Below are 15,079 nucleotides of genomic sequence, written 5' to 3'. Positions count from 1 at the left end.
AGAGTCACGTGGAACTAGCATAACACAACAGAAATAGGAAGGTATTGTGGGAGCACCTGAAAATAGTCACACGCGTGTATCAGTCAATTTTAATTCAAAGAGGAAAATGCTTTAGAAGTTGCTGACTTGTACACTGCAAAAACGATCACTTGTCTCTCTCAAATAATACCTTGATACAGAAACGGCACCATCTTTCTGGTTATTCACCTGTCAATAGGATGGTCGTACCTGCCTCCTACAAAAGGTGTTCTTATAAGACACAAATTACGCCCTCCTACTGGGGGCAACCGTCACTAAGGCTGGTGAGGAGACGAGTTTTGGATCATCTTTAAAACAGTGCGACCATTCAGTCTTGGTCGATTCCACCAGTATCCGTATCATCCATATACGCTTTAAATGTCATGCCCACAATCTGAGACAAATGCATCAGTGGTGTCAGACCAGCCCGGGGTGGACCTGAAAGCAGGTCAGCGTAAAGCGTGCTTCAGGGCGTACTTGAAGTTCTGGGGCCCGTGGAGGCTGCAGAAGGTGGCCAGCCTGGCCTGGGCCTCCTGGATGTGCAGGGAGGAGAAGCGCTCGGCAGCGTGACCCAGCATCTTCTCCGCCGTCTGGAAGGTGGGCCAGGGGGCCTTCAGGCAGTACTCCACCACATACTGCTCGTCCTGGGCACCGACCAACGCAGAGAGCATCCAATATCACTTATAATAAAAAAGATAATGTTTTAAAAGTGAAATATCTTAAAAAGTATTAAAGATTTAAAACATCTGAAAAGAAGCGCGCGATTCCAAGCTATTCTGAATACTCTCTAGGTGAAAAATTGAGGAAGGAGATAGGTCCCAAAGTTTGTAGAGAATATTAAAGAAAGAAAGAATAAAACTTATGAAGAACAATAGTTGAGTGCTGCATGCAGCACTCACCTAATAACTGTATTGGCTAAAATGGAGCCTGCAGGTTTAGATTGCGATTTTTTATCCTGCTTGACTATTGAAATCAAAGTTTGTCAAAACAGCAACATCATCACCACCACACATACCGCGATCTTCGTGAGGTTTGACTTGGCCCCCTCCACTAGTTCTGACCAGACGTCCTGTCCGTAGCCCCCCACCGAGGCAGAAGCCAGTTGCTCCAACACAAAGTCCAGCTTCACCTTGTACACAAGCTGAAAAGGAGTGCAGCTATAAGTCAGCTCCGTACACCCAGAAGCAAATAACTCAAAGACAAAAGACATCTCAAAGCTCTGTCGGTTTGCCGTCTTGATTCAAATGTTCAGAAAAATGTAAAGATAAATGCCATTTCATCTTCCAAGGCAGAGCAACACTTACCTCGAGATCGAGCTCAAAGGTTATGGCAAACTTTTCAGCTTCCTCAAACATGTGTTTGTGGAGAAGTCGACTGAGCCTGGGAATTGACATGTCGGAGAAAGATATGTATTGTTTGGTACATGTTTGTGTGTATCTATTTTTTTGCAGTAAGAGAATAAATAGATAAGATAACTGACCTGTTTTCTGGCAAAGCCTCTGTTAGGCATCGCATAACAACTGAAGATATCGACTGGTTGGGACTATAAGAGAAAAACATCAAAAGATTAACAGCTAAGTGCAGAGATACATTTTAATAAGTTGGGAGGAGAAAGTGGGAAAGTGGGTAGCCAGGCATCCAGACATCTTATAATAAATATTAGGGCTGGGTAAAAATATCGATTCATCAATGCAAAGATTAACAGCTAAGTGCAGAGATACATTTTAATAAGTTGGGAGGAGAAAGTGGGAAAGTGGGTAGCCAGTCGTCCAGACATCTTATAATAAATATTAGGGCTGGGTAAAAATATCGATTCATCAATGCACTGCAGTTTATTTGTTCTCGATTATTTACAGAATTATTATTGAAAAGAAAAAAGAAGCATACTCAAGTCATTGTAATCTAGAAGCGTGTGTGCCTAAATGTACATGCCCTTCTACATTTACCCATGTTATGAATATTACTTTTATGCTGCAAGTTTAGCTCAGGAACAATACTATACAATGGTGTATTCCCTTTTTGCTACTTAAAGCACAATGAAATGGTTAATTAATTTTGAAATGGTTAATTCTAAATAATATTTAGGTATTTTTGTCATCTGCACGTATTATTGAATCGACAGCAATTGAAGCAATTGGATCAATATCAAATCGAATCGAATCAAGACCTACAGAATCTAATTGAATTGAATTGTGAGGTACCTGGCAATACCCAGCCCTAATAAATATTACTATCAAGTTGTATTTATATGTTACTTAAGTGATCAAGGAAGGCATGGTGGTCTTTATAAAAGCCAACTTACCTGTCTGAGTGCTCAGGAATCCCCTCAACCAAGAAAATAGTGTCCTAAAAACGAAAACGAGGAGAAGTTGCAATTAACGGCATTTTTTAAAAGGTGTGTGGCAAAAGACAGCAGGCATGTTACGAAATTAAGCATTTGATAATAAGAATAAAAAATATGTGGAATAATGCAATAAACAAAACTAAATTATTTAAAATATATATTATTCCCTTTACTGTATTCTGTATATTATCCATTTATCCGACTTGTTTAAGAACAAATGTATCAGTGACAGCGGTTTACCATGTTTATTCTAGTCTGGACCAGACAAGATGTAGGGGAGACGTCCAGCGAGTAAAGAGCAGTCATGGAGGGCAGGGAGCACACTTTGAGTTTGCACATCTACAACACAAACAACAAATAATTAAAACACATCCCCCATTCATGTGCTGGGACTTAAAAGGCCCATGAATGAGAATTCGGCCTAGAAAGCTTCACAAAGGCCACCTGGCTGTTGTCCTCCTGTGTCAAGGTTATTATTTTCATGCTGCTTTTTTCTTGTCTGTAACATAAAAGGGTTCACACAAGATTGAAACAGTGCCTCTTGACTTGGGCCAACAATACATTTAAAACTTTTACTTAAAAAACACCTATGGATACGTACGCCGTCAAGGGGGTGGAGTCACACCCGGTGGACAGTAGGAAATCTTGAATGGGGTCATCCGGTGAGAACCAGATCATAACCAGGAAGTGGAGATCCCAAAGGCTGAGTACATCCTGATAACAACACAATCCAATCAGAGTCCAGGAGAGAGCCAACATGAGAAGACACTAAATAGATTACTCACCTCTGTGTCTTGAATATAGATCTGATTTTCCGCCACCACCATCTTCTTTATGCCTGCATTAAAAAGGGTAAACATGATTTTTCTATCTACTCATTTTTTCCCCTTTACAAACCTGCATTTTAGTAAGATTGACTCATGGCAAAACACATTTTAGATAAATCTATTTAATTACCAACACCATTGGATGAACTCAATATAGAAAGGTTCCAAGTACTCATTGGTACATCGATATACGTCCAGCGTATATACGACCAGAGACCGATACCTACAGAGGACCTTCTGTGCGTTAGCTACCTGGGATGATGCTGCAGTCCAGAGTTTGGCTGTGGCACATCGTAGAGTTATCCGGGCCCACCGTCCAGTGGGTCAAGACGTTGTCTGTATCCCCCTGTTAAACGTGTATTTAGATGTGAACCCTACCTTGATAAGAGGTTAAGCCCTCTGCATCGATACAGAGGTATGCGGCAGCTATACCCATAAGACCCACAAAAAGTATCTTTCAACCATTATGCGAAGCAGAAAATCTGGATAGTAGGTCGGGTCGGAAAAAAATATACAGGGTATTTTGAACAATTCTGGATTTTATTTTTGATTGTGAGAGAATCTACTGCCTACTTCCAAAGTAAATAGTCTCCAAAAGTGTTACCATTGGTTTATTGTACCAAAAGTGTTACTATTGGTTGATTGCCCACTCACAAATGGTGTTGAAATCCTAAATGCGTCTCTTTCAGAGGAAGTGGTTTGATGTTAAATGTAAAATTGTATACGTGTTGGGCGATTATTATTATTATTTCTTTTTGAAAACATATATACTGTATATCATATTCATCACATAAGTAATGCTTGGCCCTTGATTACTGATTACAGATGGAAAACACTTACCCCGACCAATAAGTGGATGTCACCGTTTAAAGTGAATAACAAAGCCGTACTACATCCCTCTTCATGGAACTCATTGGTGGAGCAGAAGTCGATCTTGATACTTGACTGGACCTGAAAGTGTGTCACCTGGTTAGGGATTCGTCCCCATGGAAACAAATGTCTCTGGTCCAAAAGCAGCCAATGAATTCACATACCTCTTTCGAGATCACAAAGTCCTTTGTGTCAAGGGCTATGAGGGTGAAAACAAAGACATGATTCAGCACAGATGGATCACAAATCATTTCAAATAATTTTGTGAATGTTTCAATTCGTCACCTTTTTGGATTTTCTCTAAATGTAGATTTTTGATGTGGAAAAATCCATCCTTGATGAGGAGGAAAAGATGATATATCCCTGCAAACACACGTTTGGAAAAGACGATTTAAAGCAAATATACGCTGTGATGCATGTCTAAAAATAAAAATGTCTTTCAGAGGGCTGTGTTCCTTTGATAACTGATAACCTAAAAAGGAACAGAATTGAATATCCTTTACAGTTACTTATATAATACACATGTGTCATATTGTTTTCTCCATTTGGTTCTAATGGTTCTCCATTTGGTTCTGGCTACAGGTGTCCAGACATCATACCTGAGGATTTCTTATCCTCCTCAATGATGAGGTGAAGGAATGTTTTCTGGAGTATGTTGGACGGGCTCTGCACCAAAGCCTAGGGGGGGGCAGAATATAAGGAAATCAGCATTCAAACATCCAGGACCACTTGGCTCCCATCAGTGCGAGGATACATCTTCCAAATACATTCTAACACAACTTCTAATCTTAATGGAGAAAACCCTTGGGGGGAAAACGAATGGGGCAGCGGAAAAACTATTGCCCAGCGAGGAAGGGGGGATGGAAATAACTTGGCCTCTCTATATACATGAGCTCCATTTGATACGAGACACTATATTCAGACACAATTGTAAGTCCACATATATAGGGCTCTCATACATACCCTGGTGAGAAGGATCCTCTTCTGAGGAACATAGATCAAATGGAGATTTCCCACTCTTTCGCAGACCACAAGGAACTGGCCCTCCAGACACACATCCACAGCATCCACCTCAGTTTCTGGAAAATATGTTAATTAATTAATCATTCATTCATTATTTCTTGATGGGTAAGAAAAAATGTAAAATTGCATCAAAATAAACAAACAGCGATTGCATCTTTTACACCGCTGACTTAATACACTTTTGTGGTTGGACATTACCAAAGTCAAGATGAAGAAGGATGGTCTGGTAGGTCTGGTCAAACAGGATGACCGTCCTGTCAGCCACGACAACGCTCCAGGTTGACCCGCAGGAGGAGGAGAGATAAGGCTTATGCTGCTTCTACATGACAGAAAACATATACCTTCAATAAGTTATTTTTGTATGTGTTCAGCGACTAATTTAAAACATTACATTTTACATTACATTTACATTTCGGGCATTTAACACACGCTTTTATCCAAAGCCACTTCCAATAAGTACATTTGTCAGAACAAGTAGGAAGAATATAACGCCGTCGGTACAGTTAGGATGTTCATAAAACCAAGTGCAACAACACGAACATATAATCGAATCCGACTTTACTCATTGTTTACTCTTGAATTGGCATCACCTTCTTCGTACAGTAACGATATGATATATCAACATATCATACTGCAATAATAGGGCGTTAAGCAGCCACAGTGACAGCAGCATCGAGATGAGCGAGGGGACATTGCTATTACCGTATCAGCCGTTGATATCTTGACCAATGTGTCCACTTGGTACAAGCCACTCCCGTTCTCTTCCTTTGACACATGGCCAAAACGGTAGTAGTTTGTGTCCTCGTTGGTCAGAAGTTCAACGTCGCTCCACATTGTCTCTCCCACCCACTAGATGAAACAAAACATGTAACGGGACATATCACCAACAACATGGTGGAAAGCCCCTTCGCTTGGAGGAGCAAGATTAGGAGCATTTATATCAGGATTTATATACATCAATACGTGCTAGCATTAACAGCAAGCCACTAGCAATACTAAGAAAAGGGATAAATTATTTATAATGTTCAATCAGCGTTATAATGCGTATCTCTGATGAAAACTGAACTGTCACTCAGATGTCTGACGTTAATGATGAACACAAAATATCAACATGACATATTCCTATCGCATAACTTACAACGCCGTCTTGAACTTGAGGTTTATTCGGATTTCTTTATAGAGCGGAAAAGCATTTCGATGTAATAGTTTACAATGACAACGACGAGTAACGCGCACTATTAACTTTATTCCTTTTCGGGCATCAAACAGTTCAGCCTCTGTTGGAATTTGGCGGGTAGGTTTGGTTCAAACCGGAAGTTCAACCCATGCTCATGCGCATCGAGGTGGATTTATAGACGACGCCTCAAGGGTTGCCAGATTGGATCTGTTCGTTCCAGGGGTTAGTTGGGTGAATGGGATTTATTCCAAAGTCAGGACGTTATCAAAGCGTGTCCACTGTCCATTCATGGGTTAGTCATGTTGTTAGTTACCTTATGTTGTTACCTCTACTTTTAGAAATGGGTGTCAATGGTTTAGCATTTTTACACGATACACGTAATTACTAAATTATTAAGGCAAGGCTAGGCAACTTTATTTATATAGCACTTTTCCTACACAAGGCAGACTCAAAGTGCTTCACATATAAACATTGTCATACAATAAAATATTAGATAAGTTAAAGAAAACATATGCAAAGAAATGGGTAAAATATAAAGTTAAAAAGGCATTTTAGTTGCAATGTATTTAAGATTTAGCAGAAAGCTAAAGCAACCATAAAAGTCTTCAGTCTTGTTTTAAAGATGCTCAGAGTTGGGGCAAGTCTTAAATCCTCTGGGAGTTTATTCCAGCTATTTGTTGCATAGTAACTAAATCCTGCTTTCCCATGTTTCGTGTTTACTCTGGGGATGATTAACAGATTGGTCTCAGAGGATCTTAGTGGTCTAGAAGGCTTATGTAGTGGAAGCATATCAGTTATTAAGGATGATTTGAAAAATAGATGAAAACCCGATACTAACTTTAAACGCATTTTACAATTTAACTGGGATATTATTTTTGTATGATATATTCTAAAAATGTATTTCGGGCATATTAGTTATTACTATTTATTATTAGTTACATTATGTATCCTGAGGTATGTGTGTTGATGTCTGCATCAAATCTGGCAACCAGGACCAGATCAGCTGAGTTCCTGAATCAGTCGCCCCAGCTAGCTGCCGCTGCTCCAACCGATCTCTCGTTGGCCCGGGCGTACATATTTTCATTGCAAGCATCGAGTTTCTTCAGTAGGTAAGCTGTTCACTGGATACATCGACGTAAACATCAACAAAACACCAAACGAACAGCGGCGATCAAGCTTAAAATGATGCGACTTTTTCTTAAAGATGGCGTCTAACTGGATGTACGGACGGCTAGCCTCCAAGCTAGCTAAACCAGGCTATACTCTCTTTAAAATTGCATGTATTTTGAAATGATCGATTAGGCAAATAAAATATGAGTCGCAGAATGATATGCAAAAGCATTGGATTGTATGACGGACTTACTAAAACGGTGCATGGAAAGTTTTTGGAACCAAAATAGATTTGCGCATTACAACTCACTCCACATCGGGTCGACTTGAATCGATTAAACGGTATGTTGATCTGGATTAAAGCATAATGAGTCGAGTCAGGGTCGATGGGAAGACACTAACCATTGGGTTACATTATGAGTACTTCATCTGTGAGGTCATTGGCTTCTCAGATAACGGTATACCCGACTGATACAGACGATGTATACGGTGGGATTAAGGGGCTGTAGGCCACAGACCAGAGCTTGATGCTCAGTGGAGGAACTTCCTCGCTCACGATGGACCATGCTGATCTGACTGTGTGTTTCAGGTGAGCGTCTCGGTGCACGGCCAGAGCAGAAGCCGTCTGCTGTCCGCTCCAACCCTCTCAGCATGGAGTCGTCCAAGTCTCCGCGGAGCTCCAAGCATCACCACTCTCGGTCCAGATCGCGATCCAAGGACCGAAAACGTCAGTATACTAGACCTCACTGTCTTTTTTTGTGTATTATTTATTATAAGTTACATTTACATTTAGGGCATCTAGAAGATTCTTATCAAAAGTGACTCATAAGTACATACGTCAGAAGAAAGAAACAACAATATATCAGGATGTTCATAGAAACAAGTGCCAAGCACTTGCTCTAAACTATAGCAACTGTTTAATTTGGTACTACTATCCAATGTGACTTTTTTCTAATCATGTACTTTAATAATAATAGTGTATTCACGTTAGAGAGTTTTGGGGGCCTTCCCCAGCTAGTGAGACAAGATACTTGATCTCAACTATACATACTATGATATTGTAGCTGCACTATTACCTACCCGGTTTTAATTAAAAATATGATTGTTTTCAGGTGACCGAAAGCACAGACGAAGTCGCAGCAGGAGCAAAGAGGTAATTCTTCATTTGATTTGTTCATTCTAGAGAACATTAGAAGTAGTTTCATTCTTTTTATATTTGTGCTTCCGGTAAGTATGGATATTTTGTTCAGCCGAGTGTTATCCAGGTCAAACATAAGTTACGGTTTCTTAAGGGAAATGTGCCTCCTGACAGTTGAAGAAGCCATATTTTTGTTACACCTTTATTGAGATCTCCGGAAGCTTTCCATTTCTGTGGAACATTTTGGATATGTCAATCATTGTAGACACATTGTATGGTGAAGAGCAGATTACTTCTGTAAAGACTCCTTTGTGTAGATCGTATGATAACATTTCTACAATAAATCGTACTCAGCGTGCTAATGCACGAAGAGATTCTGAACAGAAGACCCTCCTGACATAGCAAAATTATATGTCTTCTTCGGGGACAGGTAATTATCTGACATTCAAACTCCTATTTGCCTTACAGAATTAAGTCAGACATGGCATTAACCCTTGCATCTTTTTCAGCTAGTGATGGGCGTAATTCATCAATTATATATTTTTTTCGTTTTCAATTGATAACATTTAATTTCCACAACAGGAATAGAATGGATTTATTTTGCTCGTTTCCTTTATTTGGTTTTGGATAAAGTAACAGATGTTGTTGACCTTTTTAATGCCATGGTATATATGAATAATTAATCAAATCATCACATGGATCTTTCTATCCGTACAAAAACATAGCGAGCCGCTGTGCCTAGAGTAAACATCATCCTTTCAAAGGAGGCCATGAGCCTAAATAATTAAAATAGGCCACAGTGTGGTATCATCAGTGAGTCGGATTTATGTTATAATTTCTCTTATAATAAATGGTACATTAATTTAAAGGAAAGGTTATTTTTGTGTTTAAAATTAACGATTATTTTGTCTTTAAAATGTGATTAACCGTTTAATTAAAATGCCCATTCCTATTCGAATCCTGCACTGTATTAAATCCAAAAGATTTAGGTTTATTTAGGTTCTTTGTAATATAGGTAAACTGTAGTACAGTCAGTGATTTGCCCAAAATATTATGTATATATTAACATTATAAAATGCTCCACTCAAGCTGTTATCAAATCGATAAATACAAATGGATTAAAATGGCTTTCGTGAGTCTTTTGCTAAAGCTCAGAAATAATACGACATAGTACATATGGCTGTACCATAAAAGGCTACTAGTCTAATTATTGTTCAGAGAGCCTTGAGTAGACTCCTCTGCAAAATTCATTATAATACTGCATAGAATATGATAAAGGCCTGAGATACAGCAATCAATTTCCATATTAATTATGAGAAGGAGAAAAGTATTATTACAAGTAAACTAAAGGCACCCGCTCATACGAGTGTACCGTTGCTCCGTCACGTGAAGGGAATATGTGTTGTCATTATCGGGGTCAACTTGGAAAATGCAGGCGGGTACAGCCCTGCATACAGACGGAGCATTCAGATTAGGTCTGTGCGGGGACCGGGGAAAAAAATAGATTAATTCAGCAAATCAGTGTTTCATAGGGCAGGGCGTTGCTTCTTCAAGTCAACATATGATGCGTATCCTATGCCCTAAGCCATGGTACTAACTCTCTTTGTTGCACTATTTTCCTGAAAGAGACAACTTCTTCTTAATACAGGCACGCAAGAGAGACTGTGAGAAGCCGACCAAGTCTCACAAGAAGCAGCAGGACGAGCAGGAGCAGAGCGAGCGGGGGAAGGACCGGCTCTCCGCCGAGAATGGCGAGGAGCGACACCGCCGCAAGGGAGACAGGAAGCCGTCCAGGGGGCGGAGCCACTCCAGGGGGAGGAGCCACTCCAGAGGGCGGAGCCACTCTAGGTCACACTCACGGGAAAGGTGAGTTGGGAAGGAGCCTTTTCTTGTTAGAATTTTGTGATCATTATTGCGATTTTGAGAGCCGATATTTCATGAGATATTTGTTGATTTAAGATTTTAGTTTTGATAAGGTGTCGGGAAGCTCGCCGATAGAACTGGGCCTTTTGTCTGAACGGTATTGTGGGGGCAAGAGCGCCTGCCGACTCTCATTTGGAGCCACTATGAAGAGCGCAAAGTCACTGTTTCGCTTCGTCGTGGAGTTGAAATGCGAGGGTTTTTCCTGCTTCCAGGCGGCACCGCAGCAAAAGTCGAGACAAGAAGAAGTCTCGCTCACGGAGTCGAGACAGGAAGCGAAAGGCCAGGTCGGGGTCCCGGTCGAAGCACCGCCACCGCAGCCGCAGCAAGAGCAGGTGGGCCACCAATGACTTCAGAAGTGAGTGTGTGTGTGTGTGTTGCAGGGTTTTATGTCAACGTTTTACTGATGGTCTTCGTCTCACTTCCCCTCCAGGGAGCGGAAGAAGAAGAGCGAGAAAGTGCGCAGAAAGAGCCGGAGCAGGTCTGTAAGTCCGCCTGCCTTCCGGGGCAGAAACACAGCCATGGACGCCCAGGAAGCCTTGGCCAGAAGGTACAACGACAACTTGGAGGAATTGTGAGACTGAAGCCTAAACTCTTTTATTCCTTTTTTCTGCACGATTCATTGAGCGCCAATGCCGAGCGCATGGGCGGTTGAGCTGAAGCCTTCTCCCCCGTTTGCTTCCAGACTGGAACGGGCCAAGAAGTTACAGGAACAAAAGGAAAAAGAGATTCTGGAGAAACAACAGCAGCAGCAGCAGCAGCAGCAGCAGGAAGTGCCGAAAGGTGAGGGACCCATTGTTCAACATTACCTGTGACAAGACATTGACTGCATCAGAAATGTTGTTTACGTCAATGCACTTTCCTTAACCACTATTAAAGTAACCCCAAAGGTCAGTAGCAAGCAGGTTAACTGTCCAGGACCAGACTCCAGCTGGCATGCCTCTAAGCTGTTGGTTTTGGCCTCTCTTCGTTCACAGCGCCCACACCGTTGCTATGCAAGGCCGTAACGGCAGCGGCGCCCATGGCAACCCACACAGTGCTCAACGTAGCAGCCCTTCTGGCCTCTGGCACCCAGGTCACACCCCAGATAGCAATGGCGGCCCAGATGGCCGCCCTCCAGGCCAGAACGCTGGCGGAGACGGGCATCGCCGTGCCCAGCTACTACAACCCCTCCGCCGTGAACCCCATGAAGTTTGCCGAGCAAGAGAAGAAGCGGAAAAAACTGTGGCAAGGAAAGAAGGAAGGGGTATGTTGAACTTTTTTCCTTTTATTTACTTTGCCCAGGTTTATGCTCTGTTGGTACTGATGGATCTTTACAATGGGGGTTGGTGCGTGAATCCTAACGCAATTGGAAGGCGTGAAGCATGATTTCTGTTTTGTTTTCTGTTTATAGGACAAATCCCAGACTGCTGAGTTGTGGGAGAAGCTCAACTTTGGCAACAAGGACCAAAACGTCAAATTTCGGAAGTTGATGGGCATCAAAGTATGTATTCCTGAGATGTATTGCAGTTTCCCTTTTTTTTTTTTTTTTTTTACTCGACATCCTTCTTAGGTACGCTTTAACGTTTGGTTTGCATCGCATGTGTTCCATTAGGACGAGGAAGAAGGCGAAACCTCCAAACCACTCAACGCAGAGGGTCTAAAGACGCTTCAGCAGCAAGAAGAGATGTTTAGAAACCTGGACGTTCAGTACGAAATGGCTCGCTCACAGACGCACACCCAGCGGGGCATGGGCCTGGGATTCACCACCTCCTTCCGTGGAATGGACACCATTTAGTGCAGGGCCTTCCCCATTCCGCCGTCCCAGTGTCTCTGATCATACACGGTCTGTCATCTAGCTGCCAGCTAGGTCTTGTATCTAGTGTGCAAGCTTGCATGGATGTCTCTTCTGGTTGTCATTTAGAAGCACCGATATCACCTCCCGGGACACGATGTAAATAGACGGTGTGTGTCACTGTCACTCTGTATAATGCCAGTTATGCTTGGTTGTTTTTTTGGGGGGGGCGGGGCAGGGTTATTTTTTTTAACTTAAAATATATGCAATGTGATTGTTTGAATTGGAATATGGTTTAGGTCCGGTTGGTAGAGTTTCGATTCCATTCAGTTACCCAAAACATGTGCATCCCTTTAGGAAACGAGGGCTGAGCGGAATATTTTTGCTGCGTTTCTTCATGATGGATGTATAAGAACAAAAAACTGAAGTTGTGTTTAGTTTGTCAAATAGAGACTGGAACCATTATGTAATACTTTCTGATCTTCAAATAAATCCTTTGTGTTCACAGGGGTATTTTCATTTGTTGAACTGAGGTAATGATGCCTCACACAGCAGGAATCCTGTTAGAATTTATCACTAAGTTTTTTGCAATTTGCAGAGCATGTATATGGAACCGCCAGAACAGTCTATAATTTAAATCCATAAGGGGACCAGACACTTTATATCTAAAAAGTCACTCATAAACCCAATATATTTTCATTCTTGGTGCTGAAATGACTCTAAACCATCGATTAGTAAAGATGCTTATAAGTTAAAAGACTCAGACACAACCATAATTGTACACAGTCATGAACCTTTTAATAAACCCAGCATTACTTACTGTTCCAACAGTCCAGTCCTTCATCTACATATAAGGCTGGAGTAAAGCACGTGCGCTGCACCGGTTATGAGGTTGTGGTTTGCGAACTCGAGGATGAGGAGCAGGATGGGATACTCGCTGTGCCTCTTCGCCTGGTGGGCGTCGTCGCTCAGACCCATCCAGTGGAGCATCAGCGTCCGCATGGCCTCTGGGAAGAGCTCTGTGGCCAGCTGATCTGCAGGCGGCAGGTCGGTGATGCGCTCGATATGCTCCACTTTAAAGCTCTCCACCTTTTGGCTGATGCAGCTGTTGGCGCCGTGAAACCGCTGGCCGAGCCAGCACGCTACGGAGTTAAGTAAATGGCTGGAATACACAGAACCCCCACACACTGTTCCCAGCAGCGTTAGCACAGCCTGTGTGAGATGTTTTACCTCCAGGTTCCCATCTAAACACCCGTCAATGCTGTCCAGGAGTAACAACGCAGTCTTGAACTTCTGAGTGCAGTCGGCATTGTCTTCAGAACATCGTTTTTTCTCCAAGCTCTGTAGTCTCAATTTTAGGGAGGACAACGTGGTCTGGATGGATTTTAGCTGCGTCTCGAAGCTCTGCTCCTCTAAGGAACAGTAATTATGATCTGCTGAGGTATCGCCAGAGGAACCTGGGTCCGTTTGACTGGCATCCGCCGATTCTTCAACAACCAGACTCTGGTGGGGATTTAAAGATTCCTTATTGGGTTCTTCACCCATTTCAGGGATGCTATCGCCCACTTCAGAGTCAAGCCGGATACTGATGTTGTAATTCAATTCCAAAGGATTGTCATTTATCTGGGATTTCCAGACATCCTAAAATAAATGGTCAACAAGAACAGTTAATAATAATTGTGATTAATGGTTACAGAGTAGATCAAAGTGGAACCCCATATAATGTACCTGTAACTTATCCATCACAGTGAGCTGTTCTTGCTTACTATATAATTCAAAAGCTACTCGAAAAAGGCCTTGAATGCTGTAGAACCAGAGGCTGTTGGTGGTGGTCGGGACTCTCAGTCCATCAAACCTGAATGCTTCCACACAGGATGAAAGAAAACAATTTGTTCATCAGGGAGTTAAACATCTTGGCTATCGGGTCTACCAATGCATCATCAAATGCAACCAATGGAGCCTAATAACCATTTTAAAAAATATGCAATGCACCCTGCAGCGTTTCTATCACCTGGTGAAAAGGTCAGTTTTGTGGCATAACCTTTCTTTGCAAACTTGGCGTGGTATCTGGGGTGATTCTCCACGCGGATGTCTGTGTTTGAGAAGATATCTGCACCCAAGTAGAGAGGAACCAATGCACTCTGAAAAGGATATCACAGAGGAAATAAATAATTGGTGGTACAATTTCGAGTACGCCTTTTAAAAGTAGTTATAATGTGCCAGTATGATTTAACAACAACCTAGGTGATGGATTACAGTTTCTGAAAAAGCAGGTACATTCAAATACGGATAGAGTATGACATATGTTTCACAACAGGGATAACTTCACAGATATTTGAGTTGTCTCGTTGTTCATATCTGACGTCCATGTTTGACCTGATGATACTGCATTTTGATTCGTGGTGTCATGGTCATTCATCAATTACTCATGTATTTATACCACTCATCACTCACCTTCTTCGGACAACGTGTGAGCCGAAAAGATGTTGGATTTGCAAAGTAAATAAAGCGAATTTTCCTTGGTCCCACATCAAATTGTGGAAACGTTAACGGTGTGATGGACCAAGCGGACATTGTTTCCGGGTCAATCCCTTTCAGAGAATAACATAAACTATAACATTGTGTCAATACCCAAAATCAAAAGAATAATGGGATCGGAAACAATCCTGCAACTTGAACCAGACTCTTCTGGTGGGGGATGTGGACAGCGTTGCCAGATTGGGCCAGAGCGCCACAGCAACTGTTTTCAGATTTGGCGGGAAATATGGCCCAATCTGGCAACACCGGATGTGGATGTGTTGACCTGCGTCTCTCCAGCTGCGTTGATTCAAAACCACGTGACACTAGTCTGTCCAACCAACGACGCCCGTTCCGTGTT

General features: G+C 42.0%; 3 protein-coding genes across 6 annotated transcripts in view; 1 reads left to right on the top strand and 2 right to left on the bottom strand.

The window, feature by feature from the left end:
- Positions 1-6,394, bottom strand: part of kntc1 (kinetochore associated 1) — a 33,626-nt gene extending 27,232 nt beyond the window's left edge. For both annotated transcript variants that reach the window (XM_060066086.1, XM_060066087.1), the window contains exons 1-18: positions 6,221-6,394; positions 5,785-5,931; positions 5,281-5,401; positions 5,023-5,138; positions 4,659-4,737; positions 4,345-4,422; positions 4,224-4,258; positions 4,030-4,140; positions 3,442-3,535; positions 3,148-3,200; positions 2,964-3,076; positions 2,807-2,861; positions 2,603-2,701; positions 2,321-2,364; positions 1,499-1,561; positions 1,323-1,398; positions 1,034-1,159; positions 496-662 (exon numbers count right to left, since the gene is read on the bottom strand). In XM_060066086.1, coding sequence (XP_059922069.1) covers positions 496-662; positions 1,034-1,159; positions 1,323-1,398; positions 1,499-1,561; positions 2,321-2,364; positions 2,603-2,701; positions 2,807-2,861; positions 2,964-3,076; positions 3,148-3,200; positions 3,442-3,535; positions 4,030-4,140; positions 4,224-4,258; positions 4,345-4,422; positions 4,659-4,737; positions 5,023-5,138; positions 5,281-5,401; positions 5,785-5,916 — 1,562 coding nt within the window. In that variant the 5' untranslated portion in view covers positions 5,917-5,931; positions 6,221-6,394. The remainder of the gene's footprint in view (positions 1-495; positions 663-1,033; positions 1,160-1,322; positions 1,399-1,498; positions 1,562-2,320; positions 2,365-2,602; positions 2,702-2,806; positions 2,862-2,963; positions 3,077-3,147; positions 3,201-3,441; positions 3,536-4,029; positions 4,141-4,223; positions 4,259-4,344; positions 4,423-4,658; positions 4,738-5,022; positions 5,139-5,280; positions 5,402-5,784; positions 5,932-6,220) is intronic.
- Positions 6,395-7,210: 816 nt separating this feature from the next.
- Positions 7,211-12,706, top strand: rsrc2 (arginine/serine-rich coiled-coil 2). 3 transcript variants are annotated; one of them, XM_060066098.1, is made up of 10 exons: positions 7,211-7,364; positions 7,959-8,096; positions 8,482-8,522; positions 10,156-10,373; positions 10,643-10,762; positions 10,861-10,977; positions 11,113-11,210; positions 11,405-11,673; positions 11,821-11,910; positions 12,022-12,706. In XM_060066098.1, the coding sequence occupies exons 1-10, from the start codon at positions 7,226-7,228 to the stop codon at positions 12,202-12,204; spliced, it is 1,413 nt and encodes a 470-aa protein (XP_059922081.1). In that variant the 5' UTR covers positions 7,211-7,225; the 3' UTR covers positions 12,205-12,706. The 3 variants fall into 3 exon arrangements, with proteins under 3 accessions (XP_059922081.1, XP_059922080.1, XP_059922082.1); XM_060066097.1 differs by having other exon boundaries at positions 10,861-11,001; XM_060066099.1 differs by having other exon boundaries at positions 7,222-7,368; positions 10,861-11,001.
- A 268-nt stretch (positions 12,707-12,974) lies between these two features.
- si:ch211-110p13.9 (uncharacterized protein LOC562347 homolog) lies at positions 12,975-14,978 on the bottom strand. Its single transcript, XM_060066101.1, has 4 exons — positions 14,656-14,978; positions 14,213-14,342; positions 13,930-14,063; positions 12,975-13,842 (listed from the first exon to the last, which is right to left on the bottom strand). The coding sequence occupies exons 1-4, from the start codon at positions 14,773-14,775 to the stop codon at positions 13,042-13,044; spliced, it is 1,185 nt and encodes a 394-aa protein (XP_059922084.1). The 5' UTR covers positions 14,776-14,978; the 3' UTR covers positions 12,975-13,041.
- Positions 14,979-15,079: the final 101 nt, after the last annotated feature.

This window comes from Gadus macrocephalus, chromosome 11 (genome assembly GCF_031168955.1).
Source record: "Gadus macrocephalus chromosome 11, ASM3116895v1".
Classification (NCBI taxonomy): Eukaryota; Metazoa; Chordata; class Actinopteri; order Gadiformes; family Gadidae; genus Gadus; species Gadus macrocephalus.
Note: the sequence above shows the minus strand (reverse complement) of the source record. Positions and strands in the feature narration are given on the sequence as shown.

Excerpts from the sequence above, each read along its gene's own strand:
- rsrc2 (XM_060066097.1), top strand. The coding sequence starts at position 7,226 with ATGTCTGCATCAAATCTGGCAACCAGGACCAGATCAGCTGAGTTCCTG. Across the intron at positions 8,523-10,155 it reads GTCGCAGCAGGAGCAAAGAG|GCACGCAAGAGAGACTGTGA; the intron begins GTAATTCTTCAT and ends TTCTTAATACAG. Across the intron at positions 11,674-11,820 it reads GGCAAGGAAAGAAGGAAGGG|GACAAATCCCAGACTGCTGA; the intron begins GTATGTTGAACT and ends TTCTGTTTATAG.
- si:ch211-110p13.9 (XM_060066101.1), bottom strand. The coding sequence starts at position 14,775 with ATGTCCGCTTGGTCCATCACACCGTTAACGTTTCCACAATTTGATGTG. Across the intron at positions 14,343-14,655 it reads TCACACGTTGTCCGAAGAAG|AGTGCATTGGTTCCTCTCTA; the intron begins GTGAGTGATGAG and ends TATCCTTTTCAG. Across the intron at positions 13,843-13,929 it reads CTGTGATGGATAAGTTACAG|GATGTCTGGAAATCCCAGAT; the intron begins GTACATTATATG and ends CATTTATTTTAG.